Raw genomic sequence first — 25269 nt, forward strand, 5'->3', positions numbered from 1 at the left:
GGATTGGCTGTTGAGCTGTGAGCGTCGCGCCTCTTCTGACGCTTCTGACAACATGGCGGCGGAAGGCGGCAATGATTCCCAGCAGAGAAGAAGACGGCGCCGAGACCCGGAGGAGCCGGAGAAGACGGAACCCAAAGAGAGCGAGCTGGCCGCGGCGGCAGCCATGGCCCGAGAGAACGAGGAGGACAGCGAAGAGCGCTGGGTTGGGCCCTTACCTGTAGAGGCAACTCTGGCCAAGAAGAGGAAAGGTAGTGACAGGGAGAGGCAGGCTGCGCGCCCCGAGTGGGGGACCTGAAAGCCAGACCCCAAGATGGTGGTGTGTGTGTGTGTGTGTGAGGTTTTTGTGCCCTCGGAACCGAGGGTCGTTCTTCTCACTTGTGGCCACTCAGTCTGCGCCTGGACGTGCTCCCGAAGTAATGATTTGGAGGCAGTACAGCGTCTTCTTGATCATAGCAAATACTATTAATCTGATAGTATTTGATATGGTATATAGATGCTAATGCTTCTTTATGCCAGTGCGCACTGTGTTCCTGGCGCCTGTCCTTTAGTCCCTGCAGCGGCCTTAGGAGGTTGGAATTTATAACTCCGGTTGGAAGATGTGGAAGAGGACTGGTCCTTCAGGCGTTCAGTTCAGGGGCGGTGTCTATTTAGAATCAAAAAGTGTGTGCGTAAGTAAAGATAAGTTGAACCCTGACTCTTCAACTAATGAGTTTTGTGATCCAGGGGTAAGTGTCCTGGATCACGTATTTTCTTGGAAAACACGAGCTCTGTGGTGGTTTTCAAACCGTACTTCTCACATACCAGGACAGGAAGCAGTTTTGCTGTTAACGTGGAACAGTGACAAAATGTTATCAAACAAAACAAGTGAGTGAAGGAATAGATTACATTTCATTTTCCTTCGAGTTCTATGAAATGTTTCCTTAAACAGGTAAGACCATTAGAAATGTGACCTTTTAAAAATTCAAGTCTTACTTTATCACTTTTCCTTACTTTTTAATTATGTCTCATTGTTTTTAAAATAAAGTCCAAACGCCCTATGATGGCTTACAAGGCCTTATCTAGCCAGTATATTTCCATAATAACCCCTTGTTTCTCCTGTGCACTTGTGCCATACTCTTTCTCCACTGGATGACTGTTGGGGTATCTTGGTGTGTCTCTCTACCTGGAATATTTACCCTCTCACAATCCAGGACTGTTGGCTCCCAACTGCTCACCTGCCTGCCTTCCTGATCGCCCCTAACCACTTCTGCCTGCCAGCCTGATTATCCCCTAACTACTCCATTGCCAGCCTGATTGATGCCTAACTGCTCTCCTGCCAGCCTGATTGCCCCTCCTGCCCTCCCCTGTAGGCCTGGTCACCCCTAACTGCCTTCCCCTGCAGGCTTGATTGTCCTAACTACCCTCCCTTGCAGGTCCTCCCCTGCTGACCATCTTATGGAGGCTATTTTGTGTCCACATGGGGGCAGCGATCTTGTGTGTTGGAGTGATGGTCAATCTGCATATTACTCTTATTAGATAGGATAGAGGCCTGGTGCACAGGTGGTGGCCGGCTGGTTTGCCCTGAGGATGTCACGAATCAGGGTGGGGATTCCCTTGTGGTGTGGGGTGGCTTGGGTGAGGGGGCCTGTGGTGGTTTGCAGGCTGACCACGTCCCTCCCCCCCACCCAAGCAGAGGCCCTGGTATCTGGGATTTATTTGTCTTATATAATTGAAACTTTGTAGCCTTGAGCGGAGGCCAGGGCTGCAGGAGCTTGGCTTCCACCATTGCTGGGGAAACCCAAGCCTTCTGCTCACTCCATGGCCACAGCCGTGGCTTAATTTGCATACTTGCTCATGGTTGGCTAGTGAGTATAGTGGAGGTACAGTGGATTTGCATATTACTCTTTTATTAGATAGGAAGGAGGATATCCCAGTTCCACGTTATAATACTGAGGAAGGGAAGAAGGGTACACCTTTTATTTCTTTTGAAGGAGAGTTCTTGACTGTGTGACACAACATTTCCATTTTACCTCATTGGTGTAATGTTATACTTAACTGTAGGAAGTGAGAAAGATTATCTTATAGCTGGATGTCAGTATGCTCATGTAAAACTGGGGATTTTGTTACTAAAAATGATGGAAAAAGTAATCAATTGGACAGAGTCTGATATACAATAGTTATAAAAACTGAAATAGCTCATTTTACTTGGCAACTTTGTGGACATTTTTGGGTAAATAAAATAGTCGTTGGATTATTTTGGTAAGTACACATATACTATCTTTTAGTAGTAAAATTGCTTATAGCACATATAATGAAATGAATATTATCTCACATTATCACTCTTACAAATGTTGCCCCTGGAAAGTGCTTTGGAAGCAGTCAACTGGATACTCTCTAGGGTTTTCCCAACTTAAAAAAACCAATATCATGCTTCAAAGAGGATTAGTGCCTTAAAGATAAACTGAGACATCTTATAGATGGCTACTGGCCTCTTATTATTTAAATTAGCACTAATAATTGGATCTATATGGTTAGAAAAATGGTTGTGGTATTCATGAAGCTTTTTAAGGTTTTTATTTTTGTTTTTGAATGAAACCTTCATATTAAGCCAGCCATTCAGTGCTTAAGTTCTGGGGACAGTTAAGTATCTATGTATTACTTAAGAACTTGAGACTGGCTAAATATTAGTGCTGTTCAATATTGTGCAATAATGAAAGTTACAACTAACATGAGACACTGGATTTTTGTTTTTATTATATGCGGAATAGATAAAGAAAATCTAGATGAAAATACAACATGGAATTTAGAAATACAAAATAGTATTTAATTCGAGTTGTTAAAAACAATTTTTTTTATTTTTCTTCAGTTCTAGAGTTTGAAAGAGTATATCTTGATAATCTCCCCAGTGCATCTATGTACGAGCGCAGCTATATGCATAGAGATGTTATCACCCATGTAGTGTGCACCAAGTAAGTGTATCATATCTTCTTACATTTTTTGAAAAGATTTTTTTAAGATACTTCCATTTTGACATGGACTAATAGAAGTAACTTTAGGATATTATGGATTTCTATTTAATTTTATAGGTTCTTTGGAAGTTTAACTTAAGGCTGATATGTTCTTTCCTGTATCACACAAGGAATGCATCCTCTAAGACAGAACTCTTCAGTTTGTGTGCATGTCTTTTGGAAATAAATGCCAAAAGAAGATGAACTAGTCTTGAGTTTTCCAGAAAAGAGTATATTAGTTAAATAGATGGAGTAATTGGTAGCTGGCCCCTTCAGTACTAATGGGGAAATGATTAGAACTAGGACAATCTGGAAATGTCACAGAACCTTCAAAATAAATGTATGGGATTTGGAGTAGAATAATCATAATAGTAATATTCTACTGTATGTTAAGTGCATATTATACCCAATACTGTTCTAAAGATTTTTCATAAATTATCTCGTTCATTTTAAGAACAGTCTAATGAGATAATATTATAATCTACATTTTATAGGTGAGAAAGCAGGTTTGGAGAAGTTAAATGGCAGATGAGGCTGGAGCAAAAAATGCAAGGGTTAAGTCCTAGAGAGTTTTCTATTCCTTGTATGGATTTTGAGCCTGTAATCAGGAGAGTAACATCAGGTTTATTTTTTTAAGACCACTCTGGCTGTAATGAGATTAATGATTTAGACAGGGCCAGAATGGATAAAGTAAGAGCAGTTAAGAGATTAGTATAGAAATTAGATGAGATATGATGGTGACTTGGATGATATTGGCAGTGATTATGAAAAGGAGTAGATGAATTACTTTGCTCTTTGAATCAGTTGGAAGCCATTTAAGATATATATGTAATTAAAATATCAGTTTTAATTGTGGTAACAAAATATCCTTATTTTTTCTTTATAGAATAATTCTGATAAACATTAACACTTTTTGTCTGTGTTAAAGCAGCATATTAGACTAGAATTGCTATCACTCTCTCCTCAAGTTTTTTGTTGTTATTGTTAATCCTTACCCGAGGATATTTTTTCCATTAAATTTTGAGAGTGGTGTGGGGTGAGAAACATCAATGTGAGAGACACATTGATTGGTTGCCTCCCACATGTGCCCCAACCAGGCCAGGGAGCGAACCTGCAACCCAGGTACATGCCCTTGATTGGGAATCAAACCCGTGACACCTCAGTGCTTGAGCTGATGTTCTGTTCACTGAGGGACACTGTCCAGGCTCCTCAAGCTTTTTTTTTTTTTTTTGTGTGTGTGTGTGTGTGTGTGTGTGTGTGTGTGTGTTTGTGTTTTGCCCAAAACAGCAGGGTATAAGAGAAAGATTATAGATTTTGAAGTTGTGTGTGTGTGTGTGTGTGTATGTGTATGTTGCCCAAAACAGCAGGGTATAACAGAAAGATTATAGATTTTGAAGTTAGGCAGATCTGACATTGAATGCTGCTCTTCAGTTGTGGACCTAGGGAAAATACATTTAATATTTCAAAACTATTTTCTAACTCAGTGGTTGGTACACCGCAGCTCGCGAGCCACATGCAGCTCTTTGGCCCCTTGAGTGTGGCTCTTCCACAAAATACCAGGGCCTGGGCGAGTCTATTTTGAAGAAGTGGCATTAGAAGAAGTTTAAGTTTAAAAATTTGGCTCTCAAAAGAAATTTCAATCATTGTACCGTTGATATTTGTCTCTGTTGACTAATGAGTTTGCCAACCACTGTTCTAATTCATAAAATAATAAAAAAAATACCTATACTAATAGAGTTCCTGTAAAGATTAAATAAGGTAATGTGTATAAAGTACCTGGCACGTAGTAGGTTTCAATAAATGGTTTCTATTTTTATATACCTGCAGATAAGATTATTCTGTACAAAATATTTTTTCCCCAACTATATTTTTGGTAATTTAAACAACCAAAATACCTTACATAGAATACAAACAAACCTATGTTGAATCTTTCTGTATATGGAAGTAATATGTGGAGATTTAATTTATGAACTTATGAAAAATAGAACCTTTTTCCTGTGAAAAGATAGCCAGTAGGGTAATTTTAACATTAAAATACTCTAGAGTCTAGTGAGATTTATTATCTTTATTTTTTTAATGTCAAGTCCCAACTCAATTCTGAGCCTAGGTCTTAAGATGAAAATTAATTACAATATCCAGAAAAGAACTTCAAAATTTGCAATGTTCTAATATCTATCCTAATATAGTGGCTTGCATAAAGGAAGGTGTTTTTTTTTTTAAACCTATTCTGAAAGAGTCAGAGATTCTCAGTTTGATTGCCTTGGGGATATTGAGTGATTCATAGATTTGTTTTAGATGTTAACTTTTATAATTTCGTATGTGCAGGACAGATTTTATTATCACTGCCAGTCATGATGGACATGTTAAGTTCTGGAAAAAGGTAGAAGAAGGAATTGAATTTGTTAAACATTTTCGCAGTCACCTGGGTAAGAATTTCACTTTTTTTTTTTTTTTTTTTTTTTTTGGCTCTCTTAAACTGTACTAATGTGTGTGTGTTTTAAGTTCCAATATACTTATTATTAAATATAAAGATGTTAGCTGCATAAAGTTTTTTAAACTGTCATTGGTATTTGATATTTTAATTTTGTTTACTTAAACAGGAGTTATTGAAAGTATTGCAGTTAGCTCTGAGGGAGCATTGTTCTGTTCTGTGGGTGATGATAAAGCAATGAAGGTGTTTGATGTAGTGAACTTTGACATGATCAATATGCTGAAGCTTGGGTGAGTCTTTTTTAAATTACAATTTTTTGACTTAGTGAAATCATTTTTTAAAGTATATTTTTATTGATTTCAGAAAGGAAGGGAGAGAGAGAGATAGAAACATCAATGATGAGAGAGGATCATTGATTGGCTACCTCTTGTGAAAATCCCTATCGAGCCTCCAACCTGGGCATGTGCCCTGACCAGGAATCGAAACATATCCTCTTGTTTCATAGGTCGATGCTCAACCACTGAGCCATACCAGCGGGGCATGACATAATTTTTAAACTAAACTTCACCAATAGGTATTTCTAAACCGAATATGTTACCATTCCATTAAAAAAATGTACCTTTGGATTTCGCTTGGGAAATGGTGAATCCTTGTTATGATGCTGTTTGGAGGCTTTTGCTGTGGTTTTTGTCATAATCACTGCAGAAATTTTCAAAATAGCATCATAGCAAGAATTCATTATATCTATTTAACACTGCTTAATGACAAGGGTCCATCATGTATAATTTACTGGTAATTAGAGTTAAACTTGTGGTATTGAGTTCTTAGAAAGCTAATACATATTTTTAGAAGTTAATTGTTGATGATTTTAAACTTTGAAGTATATTGATACCCAAACTTAGTAGTTAAATTGTACAGTAATGAGACTAATACTTTGCTTTAAGCATATCTTTTAAAAGATAACATACACCTGAATTTATATACACCTAAATGAATGTCACCTTGAAGGTTTTAGCATTGTTGTCAGAAATAGTTTTGAGACATGATTTTGTCTGCTCAGACTGCCACAAAAGAAGACCAAAGATTGGGTGGCATAAACAGAAATTTATTTTCTTACAGTTTTGGAGGCTGGAAAGTCCAAGATCAAGGTTGCAGCCGGGTTTGGTTTCTGATGAGAATTCTCTTTGTGTTTCACATTGTATTTTCATTGGGAACGGGGTGAAAGGAGAAATATCTCCCTCTTCTTCTTAGAAGACCACAGGCCTATGGGGATAGGGCCCCACCCATAAGGCCTCATTTAAACTTACCTCCTAAAGACCCTATTGCCAAATACCATTATATTGGCGGTTAGAGCTTCATCATGTGAATTGGGATGGAGAAAAACAGTAGTTCAATACAGAGCAGGACTCTTGGAATTTCCTACTAAACCTGTGTACAAGCCACTAAAGGAAATCAGTCTCATTTATGGTCAGAACTTATTGTTTTATTACAAATAGAAACACCTATTGCTCATTTGTCTTACTCCCCAGCTTTGTTTCCCATGTTAGCTATTTTTAAAAATAAAATCTATACATAAATGTTGAACATTTGCCACCTTTGCAAATATTGACGGAGTATTTTTTTAGGCTTTGATAGAAATTAGAAGAGTCCCAAAAATGTTTTGAGCATCAGCACCATCATTAGAATAATGGTAACTTCTCAGACTGATTACTTTGAAGGAGACAACACCCATTTGAGTGTAAAAGTTTGGTGTGTTGATTAACTCTATATCATTTTTTTAACTCTGGTCATCAGGATGCATGTTCATAGCTTATAGTTTTAATATCAAGTTACCAATAATGATAGTGTGATAAAAGCATGATTTTCTTTTGAACATAGAAAGAAAAGAACTAAAATAATTTGAGTTTTATTATTTTAAGGATGGATTTATAACATACTGTTCAAAAAGCTTTGCCCTAAACTGTCTCAAGTCCCAGGTCTAGTTAGATTTCCTTTTCTACTCAACAGAAGTAAATGGTCTGCTATATAGCAATTCTCTTCTGGTAGATTGTAGATCCTCAGAAGTTATTATCAATGCACTGATGAGGTCAGAATGAGAAAAATCAGTAACTGTCCTTAGTTGTTCATCCCCATTCTGTAACTCTCTGCCTTTTTTGAGCAAGAAATCCAAAACTAGCCAAATCACTGGTCACTGGCCAGGACATTTTTTGGTAGTGGGAGTAGGAAGGGATACTTATTTCTTGTATTGACCTCCCTTTCTCTCAATTCTTTATTATTTCAGCTATTTTCCTGGACAATGCGAATGGATCTATTGCCCAGGAGATGCCATATCATCAGTTGCTGCTTCTGAGAAGAGTACAGGAAAAATTTTTATTTATGATGGTCGAGGAGATAACCAGCCACTTCATGTTTTTGACAAACTCCATACGTCACCTCTTACTCAAATACGGCTAAACCCAGTTTACAAAGCAGTAGTGTCTTCCGACAAATCTGGAATGATGGAATACTGGACTGGGCCTCCCCATGAATATAAATTCCCCAAAAATGTGAGCTGGGAATATAAAACTGACACAGATTTATATGAATTTGCCAAGTGCAAGGCTTATCCAACCAGCATATGTTTTTCACCTGATGGGAAGAAAATAGCTACAATTGGTTCTGATAGAAAAGTTAGAATTTTCAGGTTTTTAACTGGAAAACTCATGAGAGTCTTTGATGAATCACTAAGTGTAAGTGCAATTTAAATTTAATATATATATATATATATATATATATATATTTTTTTTTTTTTCCAGAAAATGTCTTTGTTTTGTGCTATTTCTTTTTTTTTTTTTTTTTTTTTTTTTTTTTTTTTTTTTAAATATATTTTATTGATTTTTGTACAGAGAGGAAGGGAGAGAGACAGAGAGTTAGAAACATCGATGAGAGAGAGTCATCGATCAGTTGCCTCTTGCACACCCCCTACCGGGGATATGCCAGCAACCAAGGTACATGCCCTTGACCGGAATCGAACCCGGGTCCCTTTAGTCCCCAAGCCGACGCTCTATCCATTGAGCTAAACCGGTCCCGGCTGTGCTATTTCTTTAAAAGATATTTTTTCAGGATATTAAATTGATAGTTATTCTCTCGGCATATTATAATATTTGATTGCCTGCTGTCTTGCATTGTTGCTCTTCAAAACACTTTCTTAGGTTTATTTTTTCAGAGCCAATGATCCTTCTAGTATGTATGTTTTTTTCTGTTTTGTTTTGTTTGCAAGCTCATTCTCTTAAGATCTTCAGAACTCATTCTAAGCCACCTTCTCTTCCCACTCTATTCACTCGTGTCTGTCTATGACTATTCCCAAATTTATTTCTCCAGGTTTCTATTATGAACAGACCTGGCACTATCGTTTCCATTTTTTCTTTCTTCCCCTCCCTCCCCATCTTCATGAATGGCATCAACATCCATTAATTGTACAAGCCAGAAACCTGAGTCATCCTTAACTCTGCTTTCTTACATCTCTATTTAACTTATCATGAGTTCTGATAATTTTACTTTCTAAATATACTTTAAATCCACCCATTTCCTTTCAGCACACCTATCACTATCATAGTTCATGATCTTTTGCCTGGCTTATAACAGTCTTCTAGTATCTAATCTGTTATCCATGCTACATGTAGAATAATTTTTTAAAAGCACATGTCTGATCATGTCATCCTTTGAACCTTTCAGTTACTTCCTATTGTTTTTAGGATCAAGACCAAAATAATAGCCTGCCATGTTGTGGTGTCGCCTACTATTACAGCTTAGTGTAACTCACCTTTCTCCCTGCCTCTTACTCTAGCCAGGTAGGCCTTGCTTCAGTTTCTTGAACATTCTGTTCCTTCTACCTGGAGTTACTCCTCCCTCCATTTCTCCCATTGCCTGTTGAACTTACTGTTCAAATCTTAGTGAAAGGGTATCTTCCTCTGGTAGTTTTTCACTATTCATCCAGTCTAGGACAACTTTTCTTAATGTGACTGTATATCACTATTGTCTTTTAGAAAGCATTTTGTGTGGTCCAATTATTTGATTCACATATATCAACCCCCAATAGACTACACTTTATACAATCTATGGTCCTGTATCTGTTTTGGTTCATGATTGTATCTCCAGCGTTAAGAATAGTACCTGACACACAATTACTGCTAACAAGAATTTGTTAGAGCCTATCATTATAGAATAAGAGTACATCCATGCAGAGTTAACTAGTTTTTTGTGGAAACTTGGATCTCATCAGCTGTTTTCATCAAGTATTGAATAGTTCTTTAACTGCTAGTGGTAAGAGTCTGTGTTGAACCTTTATAGCAGTAATATTTACTATATAACAGTGTTGATTCCAGTCTCCGTGGTAACCAATTTACATTATATTCCCTGCATTAAGCTCTTCAAAAATGTTATCACTCTTATTAGTAGCACTGCTGTTTGGTGGCAAGCATAATTTGAAAAACTCTACCAACTTGCAGCTCTTCTAAGCTTCCCTAGGAAAAGAAATATTTAAATCCTAGTTTCTGGATATAAATCACTTTATTTTTTTATTTTATTTTTAAAAATATATATTTTATTGATTTTTTACAGAGAGGAAGGGAGAGAGATAGAGAGTTAGAAACATTGATGAGAGAGAGTCATCGATCAGCTGCCTCTTGCACACTCCCTACTGGGGATGTGCCTGCAACCAAGGTACATGCCCTTGACCGGAATCGAACCCGGGACCCTTCAGTCCCCAAGCCGATGCTCTATCCATTGAGCCAAACCGGCTTTGGCACTGGATATAAATCACTTTAACATACATACTCTGAGCTGTTCAGTCCCCTCTATTTCTTCATTGTTATCTTCAACATTTGTTGAAGTGATAGAACTAAAGTATCAAGAGCTCAGTACTAAAACCTATGTCAGGAGTTGATTCAGAATTTGAAAGTTTGAAGGGGAAAAAAAGGCAAATGCTATTTAAATTAGTTGCAATGCTAGTAACTAGTAAGTCACTGGATTTTCACAGTTACATGTCACAGGGAGAAATTTCTAACCAGTAAGAGTTCTAGTTAAAAAGACAAGAAATTTGATTGGATGGTGTGAAGTATATTCTAGCATTTATTAGCCAGAATCACTGCATATGGCCACATAGTTGTGTATCACAGAGGTCCTGATAGTAAGGCTAGAGTTCTGTAGCAGGATTCTGATGTACTTATCAGATTAGATTAACAAAATAAATATATGGCCCAGCTGGTTTGGCTCAGTGGTTGAGTGTCAACCTATGAACTAGGAGGTCAAGGTTCAATTCCTGGTCAGAGCACACGCCCAGATTACTGGCTTAATCACCAGTAGGGGGAGTGCAGAGGCATCCCATGAATGATTCTCTGTCATCATTGATGTTTCTCTCTCTCTGTCTCCTTTCCTCTCTGAAATCAATGGCAGATGGCCATCTACAAACTGTAAGTCTTGAAACTGAATCCTCTCTCTAACTTCTAAGCTGTTTCTGACATTTGAATATAGAAATCAATAACATATATTAGTCTCACAGATTGGAGAAAAGGAACTCTAATGACTAGGCTTTTTTAGCTGGTCTATAAGACCATTCCCTAACGCACCTACCTCCTTTTGATTTTTGGAGCATATTGTTCATTCCATATATATTTTTTAAAAAATGAAGAGTTCTAGTTAGCACAGACATGAAAAAAAAGTAGATGGAACATAAATCTGGCTTATTTTCATCTACAATGGAGAACTACTTTTGAAATATGCTCTTTGATGCCCTAAATGTCTGGAAAACTAAATGTAAAGATCATATATTCTGGGAAGCCTATCGTGTAATAATAGTAATTGGATGTGACCGCTATTTTTGTGTATTAATTATCTATATATATTAAAAAAAAAAAGTAGCCCTAACTGGTTTGGCTCAGTGGATAGAGAGCATCAGCCTGCGGACTGAAGGGTCCTAGATTCAGTTCTCGTCAGGGGCATGTGCCTGGGTTGTGGGCTTGAATCCCAGTAGGGGATGTGTAGGAGGTGGCCGGTCTATATTTCTCTCTCATCATTGATGTTTCTATCTCTCCCTCTCCCTTCCTCTCTGAAATCTATAAAATAAAATAATTTTTAAAAAAAGTAAACCAAATTCCCAAACCAAAGTATACCCATAAAAGTAAGCATCTATCCTACATCATATTTACTAATAACAGTCTAACTATAAATATTGCTCCATGTCAAAACAACTTGAAATATTTTCAGAAATATCATGAAATTGTTATACATTAGTGAAATAATAAGAGTTTATTCGTTCAACAGGAATTGAGTGCAGCCCTAGCTGGGTGGCTCAGTTGGTTAGAGCAGTGTTTTTCAACCTTTTTTGGGCAAAGGCACACTTGTTTCATGAAAAAAATCACGAGGCACACCACCATTAGAAAATGTTAAAAAATTTAACTCTGTGCCTATATTGACTATATATAAAGTAATTCTCTTGAATAGGAATCAAATAAGCACAAAGAAAGTATTTTATAATTACTTTATTATGAAATATTAAGTAAACAAAATAGTGAAAAATTATAAAATTCTTGTCTTGTCTGCACCTATGGCACACCAGGCAACATAGTGTGCCGCGGAACAGCGGTTGAAAAACGCTGGGTTAGAGCATGATCCCCTGTACCCTGCATATGATCCCAGTTAGGTTGAGCACCCTGGTTGGGGAGTGTCTCATCAATGTCTGTCTGTCTGCCTGCCTGTCTGTCTCTCTGTCTCTCTCTCTCTCTCTCTCTCTCTCTCTCTCTCTCTCTCTCTCTCAATGTTTCTCTCTCTCTCTCTTCTCTTCTTCCTCTTCCTCCTCCCCTTTCCCCTCCTTATCTCTCCTCCATCCTTTCCACTCTCTCTCCCCCCAGTTCCCTTCTCTCACTGTCATTCTCCTTCCTTCTTGCTCCCTCTCCTTCTCCATCTGTCTCTAAAATTAATAAACATATCCTAGGGTGAGGATTAAGAAAAAAAAATTGAGTGCTTAGTATGTTGTCCTTGCCCCCCTCTTCCTCCTCCCTTTCAACCCTCTCTCCCCCCAGTTCCCTTCTCTCACTCTCATTCTCCTTCCCTCTCCCTCCTTTTCCTTCTCCATCTCTCTCTAAATCAATAAACTTATCCTAGGGTGAGGATTAAGAAAAAAATTGAGTGCTTAGTATGTCTCTTCCTTCTCCTCCTCCTCCTTCTCCTCTCCCTCCTTCCCCTCCTCCTCCCACTGAGTGCTTAGTATGTCAGGCCCTGTGATCCTTATATAAGGACTTCATAGTCTAGAGCTACATCATCTAATATAGTAAGCCACATGTGGCTCTTGAGTATGTGGCTACTTCAAATTGAGAGAAACTGAAAGTATAAAATACAATTTCAAAGATTTAACATAAGAAAAAAATGTAATTTTATTGAATTGCTTAATGTTTAAATGTTAATATTTTAGATATGTTGGGTTAAATAAAACATTAATTTTACCTGTTTCATTTTTGTTTAATTTAGCTTCTTAAAGATTTTAAATTACTTATATGGTTCACATTATATGTCTAATAGAAACTGCTAGTCTGTAGCTTATAAGTGACAGCAGTAAAATCCTATAAAGTAGTAATTACATTGACTGGTTTTTTTAATTAGAAGAACCAGTTAGTGTAAATTATTTTTTATGATTGAAATAGTGTTTAGAATCCTCCATGCGACATAACACAAATACACAAACTGTCACTTGCTCTTAATGTGTACTCTGCTTCTATTTGAATTAGCATTCCCTTTATTATGTAGCTTTTTTGTTAATAAATGGGTTGTTTCCTAGATGTTTACTGAACTACAGCAAATGAGGCAACAGCTACCAGACATGGAATTTGGCCGACGAATGGCTGTAGAACGTGAGTTGGAGAAGGTGGATGCAGTGAGATTAATTAATATAGTTTTTGATGAAACTGGACACTTTGTGCTATATGGAACAATGCTGGGCATTAAAGTTATAAATGTAGAAACAAACCGGTAAGCTTTAATATGATGTATGGTTTTTTTTAATGCATTTATTGGGGATCATTTCCTCCTTCAGGGAAACAATGGGAGTTTTGTTTGTTCCAAGACAAGTGGAATGATCCCAAATGTCTAAACTTAACCAAATGTTTTGACTGGATTTTTCTGTGGTCTTTCTGTTGTTTATACTCTTATGTAAAAAGTTTCCACTCATGTTTGTGAAAGAAATGGAAAGAAGATATGCATAGTTTCAAGTTGTTGTTGTTGCTTTTTTTTTTTTGTAACAAGTTATAGTCTGTCTTTTGATTATTGATTTAAATTAGCCTGGTTCATGTTAAATGTTGCCAAATATTTTAACCACAGAATTCGGCATTACATCCTGCTAGACATAAAATCAGAACTTAAAATGCATGAAACCACAATAAGCCTTTGTGCAAACAGTCCATTTGGTTTTAGTTCAGAAAGCTACAATCAGATACTATCACCGAAGGTAAATAAAAAGAACTTAAAAGTATATTTTAAGGAGAAAGAAATATTGTGCTGTACATTCTCACATATAAACAAATTTATTTATATTTAGTTCTTAGCAATACAAAAACCTTTGAAGGTTTGCACATAGACTAAAATAATGGGAATAGGTTAAGACTATATGACTGAATGATTGCATTTTTTTTAACCTGAAAATTATAGCTCCCTACCAATTTTAAATAGCTTTTTTTGGTGATGAGGTGGGTAAAGAAACACTTTTTTAAAATCTTCCACTAGTTATTTTGTACAAAGATAAAGAATAGCTATTCCCAGCTTTTATCTGTAAAGTTGTTATGATTGGAATTAACTCTGAAAATTTTATTGTATAAAACGTTGTGTTTTCCAGGTGTGTGCGGATCTTAGGCAAGCAAGAAAATATTAGGGTGATGCAATTGGCTTTATTCCAGGGGATAGCCAAAAAACATCGTGCTGCAACTACTATAGAAATGAAAGCTTCTGAAAACCCCGTTCTTCAGAATATTCAAGCTGACCCAACAATAGTCTGTACGTCTTTCAAAAAGAATAGATTTTATATGGTATGTGGAAGTACTAAGAGATAGACCTTAATGTTTCTTCCAGTTTGGTTGGAGTTTTATTTCCTTGGCTTGTGCTTTCAACTGAAGAGAATGTTGGCAATAATAGACTTTTTAAAGGACCAGAATACTATCTTGTAACATTAATATTGTAGAATTTTTAAGTAGGACTTGATTGTAAGTATTTCTGTACCATTTTCTATTCTGTTTTGAAAATTTTTCAACCTCGCTTTTATAACTATTTATGTTGTCTAAAATAACAGGAAGTAAGTGGTTATGGTAATAATTGAAGCCAAAATAGTCTTTACTATGGGGTTTTAAAAATTATTCTGTTTATTATTTTACAATTTTTGCTCTTGAACATAATTTATTTCCCCTGAACTTGCACATTTTCTTCTCTAAACACATTTTTTTAACCATTTGACTCCTTTGTAATGTTGCTACTTTAGAACTGTATATTCCTAAGGAATATATTTTCCTAGTGAATTAAAAGTACTTTACATGTTCATTAAAATTGGGCTCAAAATCAAACTACGAAGCTATCTAGAAGTAGCACCGTCTGAACTATTCAACTAAACAGAAAAATCTAGAGAACTCATGTCCTTGTGTTTTGTCCTTCACACTGCAAGTTTAGAGACTTTCTGAGACCCAAATGTGATTACAGCAGGTCCTCAAATATTGTCATTTCCTTTTAACATTGATGAGGGGGAAGGGGGAATTGATTCTCAGCTGGAACCAATGTTAGTGAGGAGTTTGCACATTCTTCCCATGTCTGTGTGGGTTTTCTTTGGGTACTCGTTTCCTCTCAAACATAGAGATGTGCACATTAGTTAATTGCATGTCTGAATTGTCCCAGTCTGAGTGAGTGTAGGAGTGTGTGAGTGTGTCCTGCATGGAGCAGGGTCCTGATCAGGGTGGAGTCCCGCCTTGAGCCCTGGACTGCAGGGATAGGCTCCAGACACCCATCACCCTGCACTGGAATAAGCAGGTTGTGAAATAATTTTATCTAACTGGTTCTTGCTAATCTTTCTTTAATATATGTATAGCTCACATTTATTTCAGTGTTTCATTTCAATGTTTAATATTAGAAGTGTCTTGGATCTTTATTTAGAAGTTGGGGTGATGTTTTTGGGATCAGAAGTAATACCATAGGAACTTAACTCATTTATATCAATTAGCCTGTGGTAAAATTGATTTTGTTATACATTGTTTTGATTAATCACATTTCCAAGGACTTACCAATGACATTAAGTGAGGACTTACTATATTTCTCTGCCTAACTCCCTAGCTGTCTGTATTAGGTGGCCTCCTACATTAAAATTCTTCATTTTTAGGTCATTTGCTACATTAACCATAAAGAACTTGATCTCATTTGTGATAAGTTGGTTATTTTTTTTTCTTTATTGATTAAGGTATTACATATGTGTCCTTATCCCCCATTGCCCTTCCAACCCCCCGCTTGTGCCCTCACCCCCGTGTCTGTGTCCATTGGTTATGCTTATATGCATGCATACAAGTCCTTTGGTTGATCTCTCCCCTTCCGTTTTCCCTCCTCTCCAAATGCTGGTAAACTTAATCTATATGGTAAGCTCTATTCTCTAAGGAGTTTGCATCCTTTCATTTAATCTTCGTGACAGATACCATTTGGGGTAGTTCTTATTATTTTCATTTACAAATGAGGAAATGTGAGAAGTGAATTTACTTCCCCAAAGTCACATAACTCATAAATGACAGAGCTGGTATTGAAACCCAGGGTTTCTAGTGAAAAGTAGGCAACAGGTGGTAGGTTAGGACATGCTAGAAGGCAGAAGTAGAACCCTACGTCAAGAAAACCTGAATCTTGTTAAATGTGTATATGCTCAAAAAATTTCTGCTTAAATCATCCATCTTCACTTATAGATTATGTTCACATAAGTATAAAAATAATTTAACTGCCTTACACACCCTTTGATAGGAAGTGATTCCTGAAATAAGGATTCTGATATGAATTCATACCTTCCTCAAATATTTCATTAGAAATTAAATTTGCTTGTTCATAAACTTTACCACATGAAAATTTTAATTCATTTACTCACTTTTTATTTTCCTCCATTAGTTTACCAAACGAGAACCAGAAGATACAAAAAGTGCAGATTCTGACCGAGATGTTTTTAATGAGAAACCTTCTAAAGAGGAAGTTATGGCAGCTACTCAGGCTGAAGGACCCAAACGAGTTTCAGATAGTGCCATTATCCACACAAGCATGGGAGACATTCATATCAAACTTTTTCCTGTTGAGTATGTATTGTTTTTGTTTGCTCAAACACCATTTTAAATGTGTATATTTGAAGAAACTGTGTAACTTAAATTTTTTTGTTATTTTGATTTAAGGAATTTTGCAGACTTGAAATCCTTGATAGAGCATCAATCCTGAAATTTCTGATAAACTGTTACTTTTTATACATATATGCACACTAGAGGCCTGGTGCATGAAATTTATGTACAGAGAGGGAGGCTTCCTCAACCTAGCCTGTACTCTCTCACAATCTGGGACCGCTGGCTCCTAACTGCTCACCTGCCTGCCTGCCTGCCTGGTCACCCCCAACTGCCCCCCCTCTCATTGCCCTCTTCTGCCAGCCTGTTCACCCCAAACAGCCTTCTGTTCGGTTGTTTGGTTGCCCCTCACTGCCCCCTCCCCCACCAGCCTGGTCTCCCCACACAGCTTGCTGTTCAGTCATTTGGTCGTCCCTCATTAAACCCGCTGCTAGCCTGGTCACCCGACACGGCCTATTGTTCAGTTGTTGCTGTGAGGGCATTCTGACCAATTTGCATATTACCCTTTTATTAGTATAGATACTCAACAGGTTTAAAATACGAGGACAAAACATCTTGGCTATGAACGTGATGAATGAAACTAAAAAGTTATACAAATGTATATTACTATTAACATTAACTGCACATCCCAAGTATTAGATTTGTGGCTCGCTTATTATAACTGGTTTTCCTCTCAAAGCAATCTCTTAAGGGGAGGATACTTTTTCTTCCTGACATTTGCTAGACATCTACTTCCTCTTCCTTACACCCAGTAAAAAGCTGTATTTTTAAAAACAAATTCTAGTAAAACACACAGGGGCTTCCATTGAAAAAGGGAAAATAGTATTTTGGACATTTTTAAAGGTTTGCAAATGAGCATGCAATACCAAATACAGTAGTGTCTCTGACTAGTCGTGATGCAAAAGGTAACATCTTTATTTAAAAGTACTTAGTTATTTTGAATATGAATGTTTTATCATGTCATACGTTGGTACTGAACAAAGAACTAGGTAGTTCTGCCCTAGATGGTTTGACTCAGTGGATAGAATGTTGGCCTGCGGACCATAGGGTCCCGGGTTCAGTTCTGGTCAAGAGCATGTTCTTTGGTTGCAGGCTTCTCCCCAGCCCAGGCCCTGGTCAGGGCTCATGCAGGAGGCAACCAATCAATGTATTTCTCTCACATGGATGTTTCTTTCCATCTTTCCCTCTCTCTTCCACTATCCCTAAAAATCAATGGAAAAATATCCTTGGGTGAGGATTAACACAACAAAAAAGAAGATGAACTAGGTATCTCGACTCCTGGATCATCTCATTTCAAGTATTTAGAACCCATGCACCCATTAAGCCTGTTGCTCCTTGATGTATTATACTTCTTTAAGGATTCTCTTGATTTTTCCCTCCAACTCCAGCTCTAAGGGCTATTACAGGATAATGACACCACATTAAATCACCGTGGGATTAGTTAATATTTAGAATGCTTCATACTCAGTGTGTCTGATTATCACTTTAAGTTAATTAAATTTAGGAGGTAGCATTTTGGTGAATAAGTTATTGTTCAGGAATGTATCACTATAACCATAATACTGTTTTTATGAAAAAATTACCTTTACTGAGAACTTAGCCCATCATATACAGCAAATTGTATATATCTTAAGGTGCTGTGGTGGTTGTTTTTACATTTTGGTTGTTGTTAATTCTTACCAGAGGATATTTTTCTGTTTATTTTTAGAGAGAGTGGAAGGGAGGGGGAGAGATAAAGGGAAAGACCAATGTGAGAGAGACACATAGTGGTTGCTTCCCACTTGCCCAGACTGGGGCAGGGAATCAAACCTGCAACTGAGGTACATACACTTGACTGGAATCAGACCCAGGACCCTTCAGTATGCCAGCCAGTGCTCTATCCACTGAGCCAAACCAGCTAGGGCTATGGTTGTATTTTTTAAACTAAATAACCTTAAAGTCTAAATATTGTTAAACTCAACTATAATAAGCAATCTTGATATAAAGATACTACATTAAACAATAATATGCTACTAAACAGTAATATACTACTGTTTATATGCCCTTTCAACTCTTATTTGTCCTCAGGTTAAAAGAGGTTATGAAAAAAAAGGCTATTCTAAACACATTCAGATGATATTGAAAACACCATTAGGAAGCAGACCTGCAAAGAAATTGTCTTAAATACTCTGAATAAATTTTATATTTTTAATATATGTCTTATTGTAGATGTCCCAAGACAGTGGAAAATTTCTGTGTTCATAGCAGAAATGGTTATTATAATGGACATACTTTTCACCGTATAATTAAGGTAAGTTAGCAAATTTTATCATTTAAGGCTTAAGAGGTTTAAACCTAAAGCATATCATCCTCTCACACTTAGTTTATTAGAAAGGAAGAAGAAAAATGGACTATGGAAGCCAAAAGAATGGTGATGAATATCAAATCCAGAATCAAGGACTGGAATAGTAGCATAATTACCATTTTAGAAACACTGCAACAATATTTTTTCAACAACTGAAAACAAGGTCACATAATGAGTAAAGGGGTCAAGCTGAGATAAAACCAATAGCCACTGTTCTAGTAGTTAAATAAGAAGATAGGATTTTAAGAAATAGAAGAGCCCAGGTGCCACTTAATCTGTGAGAACCACCATGCATTCCTGAAGAGCGGAATGAACCTTGCCAAGGATCTTGTTGGGCAGTATTCCATAAAACATACGTAGTTCTTGCTTACTGACAAGTCAGAAATGATAGGAGGAAAAGTCAGCCTTCAGGGTTCTGGAGGAATTAATGAAATGAAATCCAGAAAATCAAGTGGATAGGAAAAGGGAGGTGAGAAGAATGAGGCAAATATATGATACTATACAGATACTAAAACTTATTTACACTCAATTATAGACTATTGGGCAAGATATAGATGTCTATAGATTTTGTTTTTTGTTGATTTAAAAATATATTTTATTGATTTTTTTACAGAGAGGAAGGGAGAGAGACAGAAAGCTAGAAACATCGATGAGAGAGTAACATCGATCAGCTGCCTCCTGCACACCCCCGACCGGAGATGTGCCCACAACCCAGGTACATGCCCTTGACCAGAATCGAACCCAGGACCCTCGAGTCCACAGGCCAGTGCTCTATCCATTGAGCCAAACCGGTTTTGGCTAGATTTTGTTTTAAATTTGGTAGCAGTTGAGTAATAGAAATAAAATGTAACTTAACTGAGTTTAATTACTTTATAGAGTTACAAAGTTACAATTTTACTGAATACAAAGCACTCTTGACAATCCTAACTCCAGAGTATACATATAGAACAGTGTAATATGCTTGTTTTTAATAATTCTTTATTGTTGAAAGTATTACATATGTTCTTTTTTTCCCCCATTGGCTCCCTCCAGCCCGTTTAATATATTTTTTGTGTACTTTCTGTTAAGGGCTTCATGATTCAGACTGGAGATCCAACAGGTACTGGTATGGGAGGAGAAAGCATATGGGGAGGAGAGTTTGAAGATGAATTTCATTCAACATTACGACATGACAGACCATATACACTCAGCATGGCTAATGCTGGATCGAATACTAACGGATCTCAGTTTTTCATAACAGTAGTACCAACGGTGAGTAGAACAGCATTATCTGTAAGCCAAAGATTCATAAGTTATGATCTAAGAGTAAATTCAATGGATGAGCTGCATTAGTCTCTTCAAAATGAAAATAATTTAGATAAGAAAATATAAAATTACCCAACAAATCAGAAATTGTAAAACAATACTTATGTAATTTAGGACACTTAAGTTTTAGTCATCTTCGCCACTGTTATTGTTTTGTACAGTACAAAACAAAGTATTTCACCTCTGGACCTGTTTCCTCGTCTTTAGAATGGAGGATTAAAATACACGAATTCCTGATTTTAAGACATTTCCCCCACACATATTTATATCTCTAAAAATCAGAATGCAACCTATAGCATTGTAGATTTGAGAGAATACAGTATAACATCTACCTCTATTGCAGTGTAGTTCTACATGATTATAAAAATTATACACTTTATTTTTTGGAAATAAGCACTAAGCAATGAAAGAAAAATATAACTACTATCTGCCAGATACACAGTCTTATGTAATATTCACAATCCCTCTAGTATCACTATACCCAGTTTTAAGTAATAGATGAGGAAACAAATATGACTGACTTGCCAAAGGTCAGGTAGCAGAGCCGGCATTTGAGTGCCCACATCTTTAATGCCAAAGCACATGCTGCAGAAACTATTCCAATTTCCCTTTTAAATTATGCAAAGGAACTTGCCTTTAGCAAACACATTCCAGCTCCCTTTGATCTGAAAGCTGCCCATATTTAAACATTATACTATGCTCTTATATTTTTCTTATAAATATGGAAACTACTCTTAAAATTCTCTAAGTGAAATTACTGTAAATCTTTTTAATTACATAAAAAAGTAAAGCATAAATTTAAATTCTCTTTAATTTGCTCGCCCAGAGGGTGTGAATTAAGAAACCTGGTTTACCAAGATTTTCCATTTGTCCTCCAACACAGCCTTGGCTTGATAATAAGCACACAGTATTTGGACGAGTGATTAAAGGAATGGAAGTTGTACAAAGGATCTCCAACGTCAAAGTCAATCCCAAAACAGATAAGCCCTATGAGGATGTCAGCATCATAAATATTACTGTCAAGTAAATAAGATGTATCGTTTAATGTGTAAGTAAAAATACACATAAACAGGATTATTTTACATTGGGAATCTCTCAAGACTTGCTGAACATACAAATCATGTTTCAAAGATTGCAGAATTGTATTTTTATATTTTTCATTAAAGATCATTTCTAAAGCTTTGCTTTTTTCTTGCAATATTTCTCACTGGTGAAAAATTGAAATGGACTAAACTCAGGCAAAATAGCACTCCTTATCTGTAATTTCTCATGAGACTCACATGTTTCTTTAGACTTATAAAGAAAGGATCTTAGCCCTAGCCGGTTTGGCTCAGTGGATAGAGCGCTGGCCTGTGGACCTAAGGGTCCTGGGTTCAATTGTGGTCAAGGACATGTACCTTGGTTGTAGGCTCCTCCCTGGCCTGGGCCCTAGTTGGGACTCGTACAGGAGACAACCAATCGATGTTTCTGTCTTTCCCTCTCTCTTCCACGTCTCTAAAAATCAATGGAATAATGTCCTCAGGTGAGGATTAAAAAAGAAAGGATCTGATAGTATATACTGTTTCTTTTGAACGGTTTGTGTTCCATGCCAAATAGTTTTGTCTTTTGATCATTAAGTCATAAGTAGTGGTAAATAAAACTTTAGTAAATAAGTAGGAAGTCCCTTTGGTCATACTAAGTTCCTTAATAATTATTAAGTATTCTTTCAAAGGTAAGAATAAGAATACTAAATGAATCTATGAGTTCTTGGTTTTACAGACAGATTGATTTACCAGTTCATTCTTTTTCTAATGCAGCTAAATAATTTTTCTGTCCTCAGTATTTCTTTCCTTACTTTACTAAATATACTATCAAAAAAATACACATTGAGTAAAAATGTTAGTATATAACAAGCGATTAATAGAAATGGTAGTAAAACAATGAGTCCAGTCTTATATTGACTTCCCTTCTTGTTTACTTACCCTGATAACTTCATAACTATTGAGAACTATTGCTTCTAATTTCTGGACAGAACCTGTTCAACAGATCCATTTAGTGATTTCATTCGTATACTTTAAATCTTAGTTTACACTTTTCCTTCTGTTCATCAGCAGGATATTTCCTTTATTCATTTTATACCACAAACTTTTCTTTTAAAAAAATGTTTTTATTGATTTGAGATAGAGAAGAATAGAAACATCAGTGATGATAATCACTGACTGTCTGCCTCCTGCACACCTCCAATTAGGGATCGAGCTTGCAACCCAGGCATGATTGAGAATCAAGAAGGTTACCTCTCATCTCAGTTCATGGGAGGATGCTCAACCACTGAGCAACTCCAGCCGGGCTGTTCCACAAACTTTTAGTGATGGAAGCACATGCCAAATTTTGCTATTTCAAAATTGTATCCTCCTCATAAGATGTAGAATTTGAAGTTGGACATAAAATGTCTTTTCACTGTGACATTAACCAGTTCTTACTAATTTTATATGTTTAGACTTGTCTACCTTTAGATATATTCATTCCTAAAAGCTCAAACCTAAATTTTTGATAATACTGCCACCAGGTGGTGGTGCCTCATTTCCCTCAAAATATTGTTTTGTCTGAGTGAAAATAATATTTAATGGATTTTTCCATTCCATGTTACAAACTTAACATAATCAGTAGACCTAAACAAATTGCCAGATGTTTTTTTAAAGCATGTTTTAAGTTATTAGCAAGAAACCATCTGACATTTATTAGTCCTTTTTACTTACTCATTTAGGAGAAAAGTATAGCTAAGCTATCTTCTTCCCTATTCCTATTTTGCAAACTGAGAAGTATCTCAATGTGACATAAAAAGGTTTTTTAGCAACATCAGTTCATAGCTACAGCTAAGTTTTCCTAGCCATTTTCTAAAAATGGTTACTTAAAATGCTATGTTCTCTTGCAATATTTAGGTCTTACAGAAGCCTACACCTGAAACCTATATGAGCTTGTTGACCAATGTCACCCCAATAAATTGAATTAAAAAACAAAAACAAAACACACACAAAATAAAATGCTATATTTTCAAATGAAACAAGGTAAAGTTTAATATTTAAAAAACAACAGACTTCAATGCAAAATTTTAGTCAAAACACTAGTTATAATAGTCATTAAAATGTGAGGTTGCAAATACAGACTACATTATTTCTAAGCCTTTAATATACTACATTTCAAATTTGACATGTGAATCCCTACCCTATTTTGTTTTATTGTCTTCACTACACAAACATGAATTTTTTTTTTCATTAAATTTTATTGGGGTGACATTAGTCTACATGTGTGGATTACTAACTTAGAAAATCTGTATACGGACCGTGTGCCCACCACCCAAACTCAAATCTTCTCCTTCACCTCATATTAGGATCCTTTTCTTCCCCCACCATCTCCCTCTGGCAACCACCACGTTGCTGTTTATGTACATAGGTTTCAGTTTTATATTAAACATGACTTTTAAAAATAGTTACTACCACTACTATTAGATGGTTCAAGAAACAAGTTTTAGAATAATGATAGGACTTCTTTAAAAGGATTGTAACAGTTTATTGCTGTCTATACTGATCGTATGTGTAATGCAAAAATGGCTTCTGGTGATTATAAAGCATTCCAGAATTACACACCATGGCTACTCACTTGAAAAACCTGCTTTACACAAATCACACAGTAATATGTAGGCTTAATACAGAAACTCAGGGCTAGGAATCAAATCCTAGTAGATTGTATTTAACATGTTTCTCTTTATTATTAAATTTGACAGTTCCCAGAGGGAACTAGCACAATCTTAACTAATCATTAGTGAAAGAATACAATCACGAATAGTAATAATGGCCTAAGAAAAATATTTCTTAAAAAAAAACACAAACATTACTATTATGTACATTATAACCAGGTCTAAGCACAGTTTTAAAAATTGTGTTTAGTAATATGCTAAGAATGTGAATTACAAAGTTTAACAAAATTAGTAAAGTAAAAATAATTTACAAGGAAAGCAAGTTTACATATTAGTGTTAGACATTTTTCTTTCAATTACCTATTAGATAAACAGTTCAAGGGCTCACAGGCAAATGTAACATCTTTATTTTTCACAGTTATTGCAATCAGTCCAATATTAAATAATTTAATTCATAAGTGTTATTTATATGCACAAACTACACAAGTAACAGCATGACCTTTTACTTGAAAAATAAAGGACAATATAATTATATTATTTACACAATGCCCATAATACTAATGGACAGTTTTTTAGTGCTTTGTTTTCTAAAAGTATTAGAAATTAAAATGTATTTTGTTTTTAAACAAAAATATATTTGTAAAGAATGAACTAAAACAGTACCACCAAGTCATATCTTGTCATCAGACATTAATGTCCTCATAGTAGTTCAACTAAGATTATGATTGAACTTCATCCTAAAATATAAAAAGCATTTTAAAAAGCCATGAAATCCGCCTGGCCAGAGTGGCCCAGTTGGTTGAGCGTCATCGCTTGCACCAAAAGGTTGCCAGTTTGATTCCCAGTCAGGACACAATCCTGGGTTGCAGGTCTGATCCCCAGTTAGGAAGCATTCAGAAGGTAATTGATCCATGTTTCTCTTTTCACGTTAATATTTTTCTTTCTCTCTAAGCATGTCCTTGGGTGAGGATTAAAAGAAAAAACACAAGAAATCCAATCTAGCTATGTTCAAACATAATAAATTATACTGCCAAAATAAGAGAACATCCTTAAAATATGAAAACCAGTAAAGAGTACAGAATTTTCTAAACTTTTACAATACTGCATAAGAAATGTGATGTTAACTTTTTCAATATTTCTTCTTTTCTTAGATGTGCTTTTCTCTTAGC

At 36.1% G+C, this 25269-nt stretch overlaps 1 protein-coding gene across 5 annotated transcripts; it reads left to right on the forward strand.

Annotated features, from left to right (window-relative positions):
- The first annotated feature begins 34 nt into the window (after positions 1-34).
- PPWD1 (peptidylprolyl isomerase domain and WD repeat containing 1) lies at positions 35-21600 on the forward strand. Of its 5 annotated transcripts, none has more exons than XM_036409773.2 (11): positions 35-248; positions 2846-2948; positions 5313-5413; positions 5588-5708; positions 7700-8147; positions 13229-13419; positions 14279-14468; positions 16561-16742; positions 18987-19068; positions 20191-20373; positions 21311-21600. In XM_036409773.2, exons 1-11 carry the CDS (start codon positions 53-55, stop codon positions 21452-21454), a joined length of 1941 nt encoding a protein of 646 aa, XP_036265666.1. In that variant the 5' UTR covers positions 35-52; the 3' UTR covers positions 21455-21600. The 5 variants fall into 5 exon arrangements, with proteins under 5 accessions (XP_036265666.1, XP_036265667.1, XP_036265670.1 ...); XM_036409774.2 differs by having other exon boundaries at positions 21254-21479; XM_036409775.2 differs by lacking the exon at positions 35-248 and adding an exon at positions 1910-2047 and having other exon boundaries at positions 2844-2948.
- The last annotated feature ends 3669 nt before the right edge of the window (positions 21601-25269 follow it).

This window comes from Pipistrellus kuhlii, unplaced genomic scaffold, assembly GCF_014108245.1.
Source record: "Pipistrellus kuhlii isolate mPipKuh1 unplaced genomic scaffold, mPipKuh1.p scaffold_m20_p_4, whole genome shotgun sequence".
In the NCBI taxonomy this organism is placed as follows: Eukaryota; Metazoa; Chordata; class Mammalia; order Chiroptera; family Vespertilionidae; genus Pipistrellus; species Pipistrellus kuhlii.